At 36.5% G+C, this 17,846-nt stretch overlaps 1 protein-coding gene across 1 annotated transcript in view; it reads left to right on the forward strand.

Annotated features, from left to right (window-relative positions):
- Positions 1 to 1,172: 1,172 nt before the first annotated feature.
- The window catches only part of LOC128864751 (uncharacterized), a 190,425-nt gene continuing 173,751 nt past the window's right edge, over positions 1,173 to 17,846 (forward strand). The window contains exons 1-2 of the mRNA XM_054104507.1: positions 1,173 to 1,376; positions 2,065 to 2,374. Coding sequence (XP_053960482.1) covers positions 1,173 to 1,376; positions 2,065 to 2,374 — 514 coding nt within the window. The remainder of the gene's footprint in view (positions 1,377 to 2,064; positions 2,375 to 17,846) is intronic.

Here is a 17,846-nt window from a genome sequence, read left to right on the forward strand (position 1 = left end):
ATAACTGAGCATGCCCGAATACATGTACGTAAGTGGTTACGAAAATTTATGCATACTTTGAAATAATTAAATTTAAATAAATTCATGCGTATGTATGTGGGCATACTTACAGATTGGGTTATGCAGCAATTTATTTTCAAATCACAATAAAATAGTATGCATACATTAATATATGTACATATGCATGTGCTGTCGAGAAACCCTTCCGATTATAAGAAAGATTATTGAAGGCTGGCTTCCAGTTCAATTGATTTACAGATTTATTTTCATGATCGATTGACTTGCCATAATACAACTTAACAGAATGTAGCATAACAGAATAACACAAAAACCACATAAAAATAACATACCTGTAATATGAAACAATGTAATACAATTAACAGTAGGCAGGAGACCGTGGAGCCCTGTTCCCGTTAAATTTATATTTTTAACAGAACAACAGAATGTAGTAATAGTATATAGGGTGGGCCATGTAAAACTTGCTTTTTGAATCGGATATAAAAAAAAAAAACTAATCAATATTTTTTCAAACTTTTTTTTTATTTTGAAGATTGAACATTGTCATTTATGAATGAAAAATAATATCGGCCACGACTGGCTTTACAGTAGGCCATTCGATCAACCCAATTTTTAAGCACATTTTCAATTGTTTGGGCTCCAATTTCATGAATGGCAACTTTGATTTCGTGTTTTAACCCTCTAGTGCATATAACCGCCTACAGGCGGGCAACACTTAAAAGCAAAAAAAAAATAAACTAAAAACACGAAGTGCTTTTTTGCTTGTCTTGCATCTTACACGATTCATATTCTTCAGTTTACCCTTGATCGTGAAAGCTGCATGTGCTCATATTACAAAAATTTTGCAAGTGGAATTAAAAGAAGTGATCAAATAACCGAAAAAGTATTTTTCTGAGAAGGTGTTTTTGTGAGACTTCCTAAGAAGTGCCCTATTGGAATATTGAGTTAAAAAAATATTTGGTAAGTAGATTGAGAAGTGTAGAGTGAGATAAAGTGCTCTCCAAGTTTTTTTCTTATGTACATTGTGGCACTGTGTGCTTCACGCTGCAACCGTCTACAGGAGGCCGTATGCAGTGCGTTCAAAAAAAATGTTCAGTTATTTTGAACTTCCAGTTCACATATTATGCTGATTTATATTTTTTATCACTAGAAAAATGTCGCGGTGGGGACGCAAACGCAAATACGACTTGTCGAAGATGTCAGATGAGGAGTTCAATGACTTTATGGACTTTTGCGAAAACAGTGATGAGGAAATTGAAGGCGATGATTTCGATAGTAACAACGACGTGAATGATCCAGATTTTGTGGTCCCCAATCAAAATGATTCCTTTCTACAAGAAACAGCAAACAACATTTCTGTATCTGATCTTTTCTTTCCCTTGCTGTACCAACTGGTCCACAAGAAAATCTAAAAAGCATGTCTGTACCGGTTTCACAAGGGGAAATTGAAATTACAGGAACAGACGAATTTTCGGGAAGGGGTATACCAACTTCTTCAGCGCACTTTGAATGCGATGTTGCTAATCTTCGAAACAATATGAAAGAGTTTCAAAACTTACTGTGGCGTAAAAATCATCTTCAAATAAATGTTGAAGCGTTGACGTTTCATAACCCGAATCTTGAAGAGTTTTTTCACTTAAAAACACCATATGACTGCTTCGCATACTTTTTTAATACAGAGCTATTGGAACTGATTTGTGACGAAACCAATCTCTATGCTCGTCAGAAGAAAATAAATTCAACTTTCGTCTGGACAGTGCAAGAAATACGAAAATATATTGGCATACTGATATTTATGTCTATATATCGTTTTCCGAATGTGCGATCATATTGGGGCAGACATTCTTTTCAACCAATAAAAAATGCCATGCCAGTATTGTCCGTTTGTCAAGAAACATACCAGACTTTTCAAACCACATAGTGTATTTCGATAATTACTTTACGTCGCTTGGACTATTGGTTTACCTTCGAAGTCGTGGAATTTATTCGCTTGGAACTTTTCGAGCCAACCGTGTGAAAAACTGTAAACTATCTACCGATGAACAGCTAGTGGTGAAAAAAGCTCCTCGTGGATATTCGGAGGAATTCGTTGCCACCGCATTTGGAGTAGATATTTCTACTGTTGTTTGGAAGGACAGCAAACCAGTTCATTTAGCGTCAACATATGCAGGTGTGCAGCCATTTAACTCGAATAATCCGAGCGACCGGAACACATTGTCCCGTCGCTATAACCGCAATAGAAAACAGTATGAATATGTGAGCTGTCCAAACATTGTCAAAGAATACAACCGGCACATGGGCGGAGTAGACTTGATGGACAGTCTAATTGGTCGCTACAAAATTCGCATGAAGACTGGTAAATGGCCATCTCGTATATTTCACCATGTTATCGACTTGGCAATAGTGAATGCTTACGTTTTATACCATCGCATCAATCGTGAAAAACATCAGCGTGTCGAGCTTCCACGATTTCGGTAAGAAACCGCCGAAACTCTCCTGCTCATATCGGAAACGAAAAAATTAGGTCGCCCCACTGCTGCAGAAAAACAAGCCGAAGAAGTACCAAAGGGAAGCAAGTTACTGTACCTACCACCACCCAATATAAGGTATGATAGTCTCAATCATTGGCCAAATTTCTGCGATAAAAGTAGTAAACGGGAATGTCGTAACAAGCCATGTAAATCGCAGACTCAAGTTTATTGCGAAAAATGCAACATAAAGTGGTATCTGTCTGTCAAAAAATCATGTTTTAAGGAATTTCATGCTGAATAAAGGACATTTTTGAAGATATGATGGGAAGTTATTTCTAAGTAAATGTATATGTACATATATTCGTTCTTCTTAGATTTTGAACCAAACTTAACAATTTGTATACTATTTTATATATTATTGTACTTAAATTTTTATAAATAAACGTTTTCTGTTTACTTGTTTAAGTGGTATTGTATTTTCAGTAATTTTTTTTTAAGCTACCTGCATAAGACCGTCCAGAGGCGGGGTGCTAATTTCCAGGGCCACAGAGCGAATTCGGGTCGTACAAATAAAAATAATATTATATTTGTGTTTTATGGCCTCTAATTAGTACAAAACATAATTTTATTATAAAAAATCTTTTCTATGCACTAGAGGGTTAAAGCATCAATCGTCTCTGGATGGTTCGCATAGCATTTGATCTTAACGGCTCCCCACAAAAAATAGTCCAACGGGCTTAAATCACAGCTCCGAGGCGGCCTATTGATATCGGAATTTCGGCTGATTATTCGGTTTTTAATAACGGTAGCCAAAAGTTCGAGTGTAACTTTGGCAGTGTGACAAGTTGCACCGTCCTGTTGAAACCAAATGTCGTCCATGTCATCCTCTTCAATTTTTGGAAACAACTCGTGTCAGAGTAACGCTCACCATTTACTGTAACCGCGAGTACATTTTCGAAAAAAAATGGCCCGATGATTCCGCCAGACCAAAAGCCGCACCAAACAGTGACTCGTTGTGGATGCATTTGCTTCTCTACAGTAACGTATGGATTTTCTGAGCCCCAAATCCGACAATTTTGTCTTATTGACGTAGCCACCGATGTGAAAATGAGCTTCATCAGAAAAGAAGAAGAAGACTCACCACTTTGGGAAATAGGTTTTCAATATTTCCCAATTTTGTTCAAGCGTATAACGTCCCATTTCGTAAATGTCCAACCTTTAAGTAAATTATGAACACATTTGACATGTCATTTGTGTTACCATTCTCAAAAAAATAAGTGGTTCAAAAAGCAAACGCTATATGGCCCACCCTGTATTATATAATAATGGAAGAGAACATAACAAAAGTACGCCATAACAAAACATTGCATAACGGAGCAACAACAAAATATAAATAGCATAACATAGCACAACACAACTTAACATAACAAGCACAGCATAAAGTATTATAATAACATCGTGCTGAACGCCCTGAAAGCCATTTTCCGCTTAAAGTACGACAATAAATGTATTTTACATAATAACGGAATACAGGGTTGCCCATATTCGACGGACCCATCTGGCAACCCTGTATCTTTTTACAGAGACGTCAAATCGATTAATGACATTCCGCTCTCAAATTGTTGAAATTTACATTCAACAAAAGAAGTCAAATGAAGAAGAAGAAGAACAAAATCATCATGTCCGAGGTGGCTCATTTCTTATTGAATGGGACTGTAAACAAGCAAAATTGCTGTATTTACGCCACTGAAAATCCTCACGAAATTCAAGAGGTACCTCTTTACGACGAAAAAGTCACTGTTTGGTGCGGCGTTAGTGCGAAAACGATTATTGGGCCGTTTTTCTTCGAAAATGAATATGGTCAAAGTGTTACCGTCAATCCACTTTTGTGATGCCTATTATTCGTCGAAAGCGTATGAGGCAGTTCTGGTTTCAACAAGACGGCGCTCCACCACACACGGCTCGTACCACAATCGAGTTTTTGAAGAAATTGTTTCCTCGTCGTTTGATGTCGAAAAATGGCCACCGCGTTCGCCCGATTTAACGCCACCTGACTTCTTCATGTGGGGATATTTAAAATAAAAGGTTTATATTAATAAGCCAAAGACCATAGAAGAGCTCAAGAACAACATCCGTGAGGAAATAGCCACTATTCCAGCCGAAATGTTAGCTAAAACTATGGAAAATGCTGTAAAACGGGCACAATACGCCGTACAGGCTCAAGGCGGCCATTTGAGAGATATCATATTCAAAAAGTGATGTCAACAAATTTACTTGAACCAAGTAAAATGATTATTATCAGCAACATCAGAAAAATTGTGTTTTGTTCTGAAAAAAAACACATGGGTCCGTCGAATATGTCGTTCGCCCTCCCTATCGGAAAAAGTTGAAAAAGTAGTAAAAAAAAATAAAATCTTAAAACCCACACAACTCTATTATTTTTAATTCAATTACAGTCAAATATAGCTCAGTTGATGCAAAATTAAATTTACTAATATAATATATAACAGTAGTGTACTAAAAAAAATCCTCAATATCGGATAATATCGAAAAAATTATGTCAAAGTTGAAAAAATAAAAAAAATCCAAATACTTCCGTCTACAGTCTCGTCAGTTGTCATTTCAGAAAAATTGTCAACACACAAAAAACAAATTCGAAATTGGATGGAAATTGGCGAAGTTAGGAGTGATTCTTCACATCAACCTACTGAAAAACGGTTTTATGGCCATAAAATGAGATTTTTGGGGTGTATTGGAAATTTCTCCTATACCATTTTTCTTAGTTTTACTATACCTACAAGTTGTACTAGGTCTCCATAAAAGTATAATTTCACTGTCGCACAGTGTAATAATAAACGTAACACAACTAAGCATAGAGAACTTGACTTAAAGTAATATAACTAGCATAACTTAATTTAACATAACATCAAATGACAAACATAATGCAACGTCACTTAACTAACATTCAGCTGAAGGCCCTGGGAACATTTAAGTAGGAAAATAATTGCATTTGACTAACATAATAACAGTGCATAACAGAATACAATATAACATAATATTAGATAACATATAACAACATGATATAACATAATAGGACATAACATAACGTAATATAATTAAATGAAAGCTAAAGGCCCTAGCAGCCATGTTCCCCTTAAAGTACGGCATTAATTGTATTTTGTTCTTATAATAAATAAATAATAAGCATGAATAGCGTAAAATATGTGTAAGCCTGTGTCTGAAAATTCCATCAGTTCTATGAATAATAAACGAAAATAAAACTTTGCCTACCGAGACCACACTGACGCTTCCATACTCCCTCCGGAGTATGACGCAATACTCTAACTTCGAAACAAACAAATATTTTTTCTTTGTCAAATATGACGATATTTTTTTGTAAATTTGCGATTCTTTTTATGCTCAAACCAAACCGATAGATTATATTCAGGAATGCAGAAAATTATTACCATCTCTTCAACAGAACAGCTTTAACTTAAACTGGGGCCTAGCCCTATAATGTTGATCTGATAAATAAGGAAGTAGGTGAATGGGCGAAGAAATGATCTGAGGCAGGAGATGGAGAATCGAAGTCCCCTTGGATCTCCTTTTGACAAAATTTGAGGAGAGGACTAGAACAGCTACATACTAATAGGACTCGGATATCTGCAGAGTATCGGGTTCGTTTTGAGCAGTAGTCGATGAACGAATGAGACGGACATTACTGACACCTCTGTCTCGGGGTAATACTAGTAGCTATTATAGGAGTTATAAGGTTGCAGAAAAGGTATAGTCCATAAGGCAATTATTGTGTTCACGCGCCCAGATTACTGGAAATTCATTTCTTAGAGAACGCTTGAAATACTTTAGAAACAATTTATTTAAATACTTTAGAAACTCTCGGTGTTAGGGTTGATTAAATTTGGCAATAGGTAATGTTTTAACAACAAGTAGGTATAGAATAGGAAAAATCTTTCTTGGGCACCATAGAGAGCCTCTGCGGTCACCTCATGAACTCTAACACCTAATTTTTGTGTTTGTATTTATATACTTCTTTCATTACTTACACTTAGAAACTAGTTTGTATCGGGTTATTTCTAAATTTTTGTCCCTTTGTATGTCTATGTACTACAATAGCAACGTTAGTCCAGAAAAGTTATGCCAGAGATAGATTGCGGTGTTAGGGTAGCTGTTTATTTTGAGAAATTTCATGCAGCTCGATTCATATGGCTCGAGTGGAAGTGCAGGGTGGACCAAATAAGACCTACTAATGTTAAGAACAAATAACTTTTTTATTTTTTGACATATTAATTTCTCTCTTTTTGTAGGTTATAATTGTTGGAAATTTATTATGGAACCCTACCACAAGACCACCAACAATGACTACAATACGCTATTTGTTTTACACAATTAGCCACACAAATTGATTTTTTAACTAATGTTTTGATGTCGGATGAAGCGCATCTCCATTTAAATGGTTATGTCAACAAACAAAACTGTAGATTGTGGGCCTCTAAAACGAAGCAAACACAGTCCGGTATTCTGACAACCGGTGACTCCATTACCTATAGAATTCCGCTAAATGCTTATGAAAATTTTCCTTAATTGGACTCGTCATCATAGAAACATTGACTGAATTGAAAGAGTTTATGAATTGCCCACTTCAGGAGCCTGTCTGGTTAAATGCGTGATGAGGAAGCAAATGTGAGTGGAAGTCAATTGCACTTTCCTGAACCAGCAAAGAGGAAGTGATATTCGAACTAAATAGTTAAATAGTAAAGAGATTGGACTGAAGAACAAAAGCACGAAATCTTCTAATTAGAGCAAGACACTCCGCAAAAATAAAGTTCTTCTTTGAAATAACCAAAAAATGTAACTGAGCAGTTACTTAAGAGATTAGCTGAATTCATCAAATATTAGTAGTGGCTGTGTGACAGTAGTAGTGGCTGTTAAGTGTAGCTTGTGAAAGTGTGAAAAAATTTGCCTTCCATAGCTATTATAATGAATATTTATGTCTTCGGGGCAGTACCCCTTTCATGTCAATCTGTCTTTTTCAATCTAATCCAATTGGATAATTTCATAATCAACTTTTGACTCAGTGCCTTTTTCTCCTACATTCAAGCAGATTTAAGCACAAACCATTTTTCATCCTTTATATGAAAATATTGCTTACAAGACAAAAAACCCCTGAAGCTATAAACTCCTACTCCACAATGACCTGCACAAATGTATAAAATTTTACGACCTACTCGAAAAATGCTTCGCTGAAAATTGAAAATACCTAAACAAATAAAATTTGTATGCAAAGCAGATGATGAGAGGCACGCAAGTTAAGATTGACATCTGTCAGTTTATAATTAAGTAAAGTGAAAACATATTTTCAACCCACACTTCAAAATTCGAAAAAAACCAGAAAGCGAGTTGATACAAACGTGGTAAAATAGGAACGAGTGGCGAGCGTTGGATGAGGACATAGCGACACCAGCGATAAACTCAACTTTGGCTCTGTCTACTACAAATTTCCATACGCCTACTTCCCACTTTCCAAGAAAATCTATGGCGTATAATCATTTTGCTTTCTCTATGTGAAGATATTAATGCTGTCGGCATCATCATCACCATCATCATTTTTAACAACAGCAACAAGAACAACACAAACGCCAGCACCCTACTGCCACATCACCATTTCATATCATCATTCACTCGCCCTCACTTTGCTTCTAATTATGTCAAACGCCGGCGGCAAATGACTGCTGCTAGATAGCTAGGTAAATAAATGGTTGAGTGGGTATACAGCCATGCCTTAAGCAAAGTCTTTCGTAGATGAAAGCGAAGAGCGCCACATGCGTTTGCATCCAAAGGAAAACAAATATACAGCAGTAAAGAGGAGGAGTGGGCCAAGTATAAATTAAATATAAGAGTGCCGAAGAAAGATAGACAAGAAACAACAAGCACCCGGTAACGCACATGCACGAAAAATTGAGTGTGCGCCTCCTGCTGCTTGAACGTAGCCGGGTCCTCTTTTCACACTACCACCAGTCATTGTTGCCATTTTGCCTTAAAATATTACGCAATTAAGTATAATTGAAAATCTTCACTTGAAAATATGACGAAAACGTGCTACAGCGGTGACAAGAGGCAATGAGTAAATTGGGCGCCTGAAAATGTATATGTATTATGTTTGCATGTTTGCTTGGGAAGGCAAGGTGGTGGAAATAGTAAGTTGGCAACCAAATAGTGTAGAAAAAATATCCAAGTAGGCTTCAAAGATACTAAGGAATGTAATTTTAAATTAGTTTTCCAGTTCTTTTTTTCTAAAAAAATTGTGTGTGAGAATTTTTTCCAATTGCAAAAATTTCACTGTCAAAATAACTCTTCTTACTGTCGCTTGATCAGACAAAAAAATGAAAAAAGTAAGATGAAATTCCCTGCAGGGCGCGTATTGCAGAAATACAATATATGTTTGCATCTATTCATACACACATGTGAAGGCATGTCTGTTTGTTCAAAAACGAGTGTGCACTGGAAGCTTTTCATGGTTTCCATCCCGTACTATTTTCTGGCGACTGCTTCAAGTCCAGTTCCTCTTTTAGCGGAAAATTCCATAGGCGTTCGTTCCATACAGCGCCTTCGCAATGATTGCCACATTTTGCAAAATTTTGATTTTGTTCAATAATATGCATATGTACATACTTATATACACCTGTGCTCATAATAGTAGCAGCGCGACATATTCTTTTTTGTTTTTTTTTTTGGCGGTGAGGTTGGGTTAAAAATGCCTTCGCACCATATAGTAACCGTCGCTACTACGTGTGTTGTGATTCCACTAAAAATATCCCTCCTCTTCTCTTGGATTTTACCCTCCACCCCGGGACTGCTTCCGCATTGCTTCGAGGTAGAGGGACAAGACGGCGTCCTAAGAAGGACACTTATTTACTCACCCTGCGTCCAGGGTCGCCTGTTTTGAGAAACCTATGCTCAATGCTCTTCACCATAACTTTCCATTTCGCGCTTCCTCTACAAAATTTGTGACGACATTCCATTTTTCTTCGTCTATCATCATTTTCTCGATAATTTCTTCAGTTGTAAATACACCAATAGCTCGTTGCAGACCTGTTCTCTCTACGTTCCACCTTTCGCATTTAAAGAAGGTGTGCTCCGCATCATCATACTCAGTATCTCCATATATGCAGTTTGGTTGGCTCACTTTTCCCATTCGCCACAAATACAGGGTGGCGCACGAATCGTGCTACAAAAACAAAACGTAATAACTTTTTTTCTAATCAATGTATTTAACTTTTTGTTTTTTTATTGTATAGATAATTCAATTTTATTTTATGTAACTAATTAAATAGTTTTGAAAATAATAGAACGTAAATGACCTCCATGCTCATTCACGCATATGCGACACCTGATGAGAAAATTATTCATTGCGCACTGAAGGGTTGAAGTCGGGATCGCCTCAATTATTGTTGTGATGGGCTGCTTCAATTCAGTCAAATTACTTGGTTTTGCTTTATACACCTCTTGTTTGAGATAACCCCATAAAAAAAATCTGGTGCAGTGAGGTCAGGTGACCTTGGGGGCCAGCGGAAAGTGGAATTTCTGGATATCAATTTTTTTCTAAATTTTCGTTGGAGCTCCTCCATAACCGGTCTGGCTATATGTGCAGTTGCTCCATCTTGCTGGAACCAAATGCTGTTAAAAGGGATACGTCTTCGCCGCAGTTCTGGATAAAAAACTCCTTCAACATGTTTAAATAACGGTCCCCATTTACAGTCGCTGTTACACCGTTTTCTTCGAAGAAGTATGTCCCGACAATGCACCTTGATGAAACTGCGCACCACACTGTGACTCGTTCTGGGTGCAGTTCCATCTCATGGAGTATTTGTGGATTTGATTGACTCCATATACGGCAATTTTGCTTGTTTACATTGCCGTTTAGATCAAAATGGGCCTCATCAGACATAAGCAAGCAATTTATGAAGTTGTTGTCTTATTCGGCCATTTCAATAATTTTTGGCAAAATTCCAGGCGAATAGGCAAATCCAGAGGGTTTAATTTGCTTGTGATTTGAACTTTGTACGGAAACAAGTTTAAGTCATCATGAACTATCCGCTGCAATGACCGTCTGCTAACTCCAATTTGCGCCGACAAGTTACGAGTCGAAACTCTTGGATTTGCCTGAATTGACGATGCTACAGCCGCGATTGTGGCTTCGACCCGAACATGGGGATCTCGATGGTACGGTCTGCGTGCGATGCTTCCAGATTCAGCAAACATGTTCACCAGCCTCATAATGGTCCATCTGCTCGGGGGAGTGCCGCCAAACTCCCGCCTAAATTCCCTTTGGACGGAAATAATGGGCTGCAAAGCATGGTACCGCTGCACTATCCAAATCCTCTTTTCGGTATCCCAAGCCTCCATTTTTTGTAAATCTAAATACTAATCTGCAAAATAAAAAAAAAAAAAAGCCGATTACTCACACAGAAAAAAGTTATTACGTTTTGTTTTTGTAGCACGATTCGTGCGCCACCCTGTACTTGCGAAAGGACCCATGTCCGGACAAAAACTGTGTGAGGTAATAGTTAACCTCACCGTGCTTTCTTTCTACCCACTTTTTTAGATCGGGTATTAGTCTCGCTGTCCATCTACCATATCGTTCAGAGTTCCATCTTGCCTGACAAAGTGTGAGCGTTTGAACTCTAATATCAGAGAAACGTGGTACTGGGCTTCCTGTGTTCTTTGCCTCCCATCTCCGTTTGCGCTCTTGTGCTAGAATATCTATAGGGATGGTTCCGCTGATAACTAACACCGCTGCTTCAGATACTGTTCTATATGACGAAGCCACTCTGAGAGCGCAGGTACGTTGCACAGATTGCAAAGTTTTCCGCCGGCATTTCACCCTTAGCGAATCTGCCCATATTTCGCATCCGTATAAGAGAATCGAGATCATCGTGTCCATTAAAAGTTTTCGCTTGTTCTGCGTTGGACCTCCAAGGTTTGCCATGAGCTTACTTAACATGCCGCTTACTTTGGCAGCTCTTGTGGCTGCATGGTTTATATGCGCCCAGTAAGTTAGCCTTGTGTCTAATTGCACTCCTAGGTACTTGACCACTCTTTTTGTCGGTAAAGTGGCATCGAGTACTTGTATGTCCACTTCTAATGGGATACGTCTGTTCGTTAGAAGGATTAGCTCTGTTTTCTCTGTGGCCAGCTTTAATCCATGGTCTCTAGCCATGTCTGAACTCGGATCATCACCTGATTTAACTTCCTTTTGGCTTCGTCAGTGTTCCGGGCTATTATTAAAGCTGCAATGTCATCTGCGTATCCCACCAAATGCACATCCTCAGGCATCTCTATTCGAAGGATTTCATCGTAGCTTATATTCCAAAGTTCAGGTCCGAGTATTGATCCTTGGGCCGCACCTGCTGTTATAGCGCGACATATTGCTCACTTTTATAACGAATGAGTGAATATTTGTTTATATAACGCAAATGCACAGCAAAGCGAATCCAGTTTACCAAAAAAAATTTCAAAAATCTACGCGAATTTTTAGTCATTTTAAACTAGGGTTGGTGCGTGATTACCATTCGGAATTCAGGGTTGGAACTAGGGTTGGTGCGTGATTCCCATTCGTTGGTTCGAATCTCGGTGAAAGCAAAATTAATAAAAACATTTTTCTAATAGCGGTCGCCCCGCGGCAGGCAATGGCAAACCTCCGAGTGTATTTCTGCCATGAAAAAGCTCCTTATAAAAATATCTGCCGTTCGGAGTCGGCTTGAAACTGTAGGTCCCTCCATTTGTGGAACAACATCAAGATGCACACCACAAATAGGAGGAGGAGCTCGGCCAAACACCTAACAGAAGTGTACGCGCCAATTATTAATTTTTGTTTTTAATATTATATCAAATTTAATGAGTTACTGATCCTGATCCCAAAAATTTTTCGAAAGATTGTAAGTAAAGACTTCTAAATTTTGATGAGAATTTGGTGATTTTAACTAAAAAGTTTGTAATATTGATGAACATTTGTGGATTTTTTAAAATATTGTCCAATGTTTGAGAACTTGACTTATATGGTTTTTGTTGTAGTGTGAGCTATATTTTTCCAAACAAAATAATATAAAAAATTTAATAAAGTATAAATGCATAGTCCAAACTTTGTAATATATCACGCTGCTATTTTTGTGAACACTAGTGTACATATGCGCATATGTGTATTTACAATTTTTATCTTGATTGCTGTCAACAAAGACGATGATGTTAGCGCGGACAAGCAGCGGCGGCAAGTACCAAAGCATAATGCCCATGAAGGTCGATTAAAGTGATAACGGTAGATGTGAGGGAAACTACATATAAGCCTGTAAATGTATAGAGTAATGTATGTACATATGTGTGTGGTCTGCAACGTGGTGAAGATCTGGAGTTGCGAAGGGTAGTAGTTGAATGCAAGTCAATGGTGTTACAAATGACAAGAACGGCGGTGCTCATTTTAGCCACTCTCCACCGCAAATGCTCCTTTGTGGTTGAAATTGATGCAGTTGAGCCTTGCCGGTAGAATTGTTGTTTATTTGCTGCTACTTTTTTCGTCAATTTGTTTTTGATATGAGTGTGGAATTTTATTTTTTTATATGTAGGTAAAAATTTTACTCTGCCCAAAGAAAAGGGCTATAACACCAAAAGTGCAGCATGCCCTTCAGGCTCAATCTGATATTTTATCAAGATGTTGTCCACTTGCAATGTTTAGCGATTGCTGAAGAGCATAATTCAAACTTAGCACCCTATATTTTGCTTCTTTTTATGTAAACATGTGCTTGACTATCATGCGGAATCTGAACTGGCTGTAAATCAAAGCCTGAACCTGAGTAGCTAAAGAGTTTAGGAATCATTAACAGGAGAGTATTACTATTGGGTTGGTGAATAAGTTCGTAGCGTTTAACCTAGACTGGACTTTTATTTAAACAAAAAGCAATAATTATATTAATAAGTTAACTAATTATATACTCGCTGGTGCTGTTTACAACCTCTGCCCACCTCTCAACCAATTTGTTGATGCCTTTCCACCAAAAATCGAGTGGTCTGGTGTCATAGAAGGCCTTCCGCTACGAGATGTGTCATCGACGTCAAAGTCGGCATGTAAACCATTTCCGTGTTGTAGACATACCGATTACACCTTCTCCATACACGTCGCAATTGTCTCGGGCTGTTTCGGCAGCTTTCGAAAATGTTGATTTCTGCCTCCATTTCTAAGCCTTAAAATCAATAAAAAATTAAATAACTCAAAAATGCAATTAACGTAATTTTGTAGAGCAGAAAGAGTTCTATCGAATGAATACTTGCCCTTTGCCAAACAACAAACAAATCGTTGTAAAGTATGAACTTATTCCCCAACCCAGTACAATGGTTTACGTATTCAGGTGCATTTAGCTGCAATTTAATCAAGTCATTACTCATTTTCGATAAAGTTGTATGGTTTACCGGGTCATTGCATTTCTTTTTTAATTTTACATAGTTTCCATCTTTTCTGTTTTTATTACTATTTCGGCTCTATAATAAATGGAAATAGTTTTTCTCCATTAATGCTTCAAAGTGTCTACTTATAAAACACAGCCGTCCTCGCTTTGTATTTAGCTTTAGTTCATTTCAGCGTGACAATCGCCGGTCCTACTAACCTCATCTGTCTTTCATTTCAAACGTTTTTTTGCCAAACTAAAATCAAAGAGTATTGAAAATTAGAGACCAAAGATAGATTGACCGATATTGGAGCATATTATCTAAAGTGGTAACCTAAGATCCTACGGTTGACTGTGGCATACCTCCAATAGTTTTCTAGATCTGTGTTCATTTTATTGCAAAATTAAGATTAAAGTAGAGTGATAATCGGAGAAAAAAGATATACTGGTATTGAAAACAAATTATCTACATTTATAACCTAAGATCTCACTATTGGCTATTCCTAAGTAGCTTTAGAAGTTTTTTAGTTCCGGAATGACCTTATTCCTACCATTTGGCGTATCAATGTTAAAGCTCCTACCCTCTGTCATCCTATATAAATATATTATTGGCGCTTCCACATACCATTATTGGAGATTTGGCCGAGCTCGTCCTTCTATTTGTTGATTTTTATGAGGAGCCTTTTCATGGAAGAAAAGTCTTCAGGGGCCTTTTATCTTGTTCATGCGTCGTTATCTTGCTCATGGGTCGTTATCTTGCTTATGCGACGTTATCTTGCTCATGCGTCGTTGTCTTGCTCATGCGTCGTTATCTTGCTCATTCGTCGTTATCTAGCTCATTCGTCGTTATCTAGCTCATGCGGCGTTACCTTGCTTGAACTGTATGTTATGTTATGTTATGTTATGCTATGTTATGTTATGTTATGTTATGTTATGTTATGTTATGTTATGTTATGTTATGTTATGTTATGTTATGTTATGTTATGTTATGTTATGTTATGTTATGTTATGTTATGTTATGTTATGTTATGTTATGTTATGTTATGTTATGTTATGTTATGTTATGTTATGTTATGTTATGTTATGTTATGTTATGTTATGTTATGTTATGTTATGTTATGTTATGTTATGTTATGTTATGTTATGTTATGTTATGTTATGTTATGTTATGTTATGTTATGTTATGTTATGTTATGTTATGTTATGTTATGTTATGTTATGTTATGTTATGTTATGTTATGTTATGTTATGTTATGTTATGTTATGTTATGTTATGTTATGTTATGTTATGTTATGTTATGTTATGTTATGTTATGTTATGTTATGTTATGTTATGTTATGTTATGTTATGTTATGTTATGTTATGTTATGTTATGTTATGTTATGTTATGTTGTGTTATGTTATGTTATGTTATGTTATGTTATGTGATCAATTCCATTGCGATTCCATTTACCTCCTTCTCTATATCCATACAAAATATCTATCAAACAAATAAAATTAAATTTTCTTTTGAAAAATGCAACCATTCCATCAGTATTTTCTTATGACGTTGCACGTTAAACTATCGTCAGTAAACCTAATATACTTTACAGACAACTTGTTTTTTCTGTTAAATTTATCTTAGAAAGGAAGTAAATTAAAAACACTTACCACTTTATGCTGCCACGCAAGTTTGTGAATTTCTCCAAAGTGAGAAAGGCAACAATTGCATACGCCTGCATAAAAATAATTTTTCCACGTTTATATAAGCATTAAATTTATTATACTATTATTTTCCCCCACTTTATGCTAAAATTTAGTTTGGTTTTCCAAATCAAGAATTTTGCACACAAAATTATTGCCACTGAGGTCACGTTTGTGCAAAAACTAGAATTTCGTTTCAAACCGGACAAAGTGTAGAGTAATTGCTACAGGTTTCCTTCCATGTACTAAATATGTACTATGTATGTAAATATATATACATATAAACATTAGGGTGGGTAAATTTTTTTCCGACAACGTTTTTAGCAGATTCAGATTCTACATACAATTATAAGAAGAAAAGTCCAACCCTTAAAATCAATTTGGAGCCCCCCAGAATTTAATAGCAGCTGTTTTTAATTAATATGAAGTTCAAATGGAGATTATATTTACTTAGTTACTATGAATGAAATTTTTTTGATACAAACTTGTATTTCAGCTGTTTTTGGTAAAAACAATTTATATTTGATGTCATTTGTATATTTAAAGAATCGCAAGACGGCATTAAATACTAAAAATAATTTTTCTCTTGAAAATTTTTTCAAAAAAAAAAAAAAATGAATGAAGCCACTTTTCCTATTACAACGTTACAAAATTGCATATGATGAGATTTGCAACGTCATTTTGCTATTCTTGAAAAAACAAATATGAAAAATAATTTTTGTTTTTGCATACGATCCTGAACATTTTCTTCCACGTAATCTTAAAAAACTTCTTTCCGAACAAGTGTTTTATATGAAGGAAGATACTTAACATCGTATGCAAAGGTTTAAACTTAAATTGTATTTAAAAAAAATTGAATTGGTTATAAAACTGCATATAAAATACAGCTTTAGCTTTAGAAGCTCTTCAAAATTTAAGGGCTGCAAATTGATTTTAGAGCTATGCTCCACTGAATTTTTTTTCTTACAATCACTTGCAGAATCCGAGTCTGCTGGGAACGATGGCGCAAAAAATCATTCCATACAAATTAACACACCCTAATGTACATATATATGCGTTTGTGTATTAATTTAGCAGTAAGCTTTTGAAAAAAATTTTGTTTCCCATTTGCCACGCTTTCCACTCTTCGAGTTGTGTGTCAGAGGTTTTGTGACATAAATGTATGTATGTGTGTACACGTTTATCTAAGTAAGTATGCAGACTTCCAGCAAAATTTAGCGACAATAAATTTTTCGCTTAACTTGCAATTTGACTCAGCATAGGTCAAGTATGAGTACAGCAACAGGGAGCGCAAAAGTGAAGGAAATGAATTTGTATGCTGGACTACCATACACGGAGAATTATTATTCCATTTAATTTTAAAGCATTTAAACTCTATTTAAGGTTAAATGAATAGTTGGGAGAATACCCAAAGAATTACCCATTGGGAAGTAATAAAAGAACTCCGTCAAAACTAAAGGCTTATAAGACATTTTACGTAAAATAGGCAATTGCATAATATGCGAAGAGTAAACATCAGGACATTGGAAATGAGACAGAGTGCCGGCTCTATCTGGAGATGATGAAACTACAGAGCATATTTTGTGCACCTGTATTGCCTTGGCAGAGAAAACTGGATGAAAACGGAAATGCTGGTGTTGCAGATGTTCTGAAATTTGTCGCCAAGGTGAAAAATTTAATTAAATAAGCTGGCTTTTTAGTCAACTCACAGCCTCAGGCAGGGAACATATAGCTGAAATAGAACCTGATGTAAAATATTTAAGGTAGTAGTGCCAGTCAATGAGCACTAGGGCGGGTCGATTTAAAAATCGATCATTGCTCTGTGAAAATCGTATTCTGGGGATCAAAATAAGAAACTTTCCCGAAGGAACCATACCTCTAAAACGAATTCTGATGTCTCCCAATTTGGGTCGAACTTTTGGGTAGGGTCAAATTTTGAAAAATCCCACTTTGACCTATTTAGAGTGCTCCAATCGAATCCAAATGTATGACCGACCCCCACTAACTTTGGACGGCAAATCCACCCATGCCAGTGGCACACCCCCTGGAACTCCCCTGGGGGGTTCCCAATGCAATCATTTCAAAATATCACCATTTTTGGTCTTTACATGAGAAAAGAAACTAAAAACTTTGACCCAAATTGGGGGACATCAGAATTCGTTTTAGAGGTATGGTTCCTTCGGCAAAGTTTTTTATTTTGATCCCTAGAATATGATTTTC

The sequence above is a fragment of the Anastrepha ludens genome, chromosome 5, assembly GCF_028408465.1.
Source record: "Anastrepha ludens isolate Willacy chromosome 5, idAnaLude1.1, whole genome shotgun sequence".
NCBI lineage: Eukaryota > Metazoa > Arthropoda > Insecta > Diptera > Tephritidae > Anastrepha > Anastrepha ludens.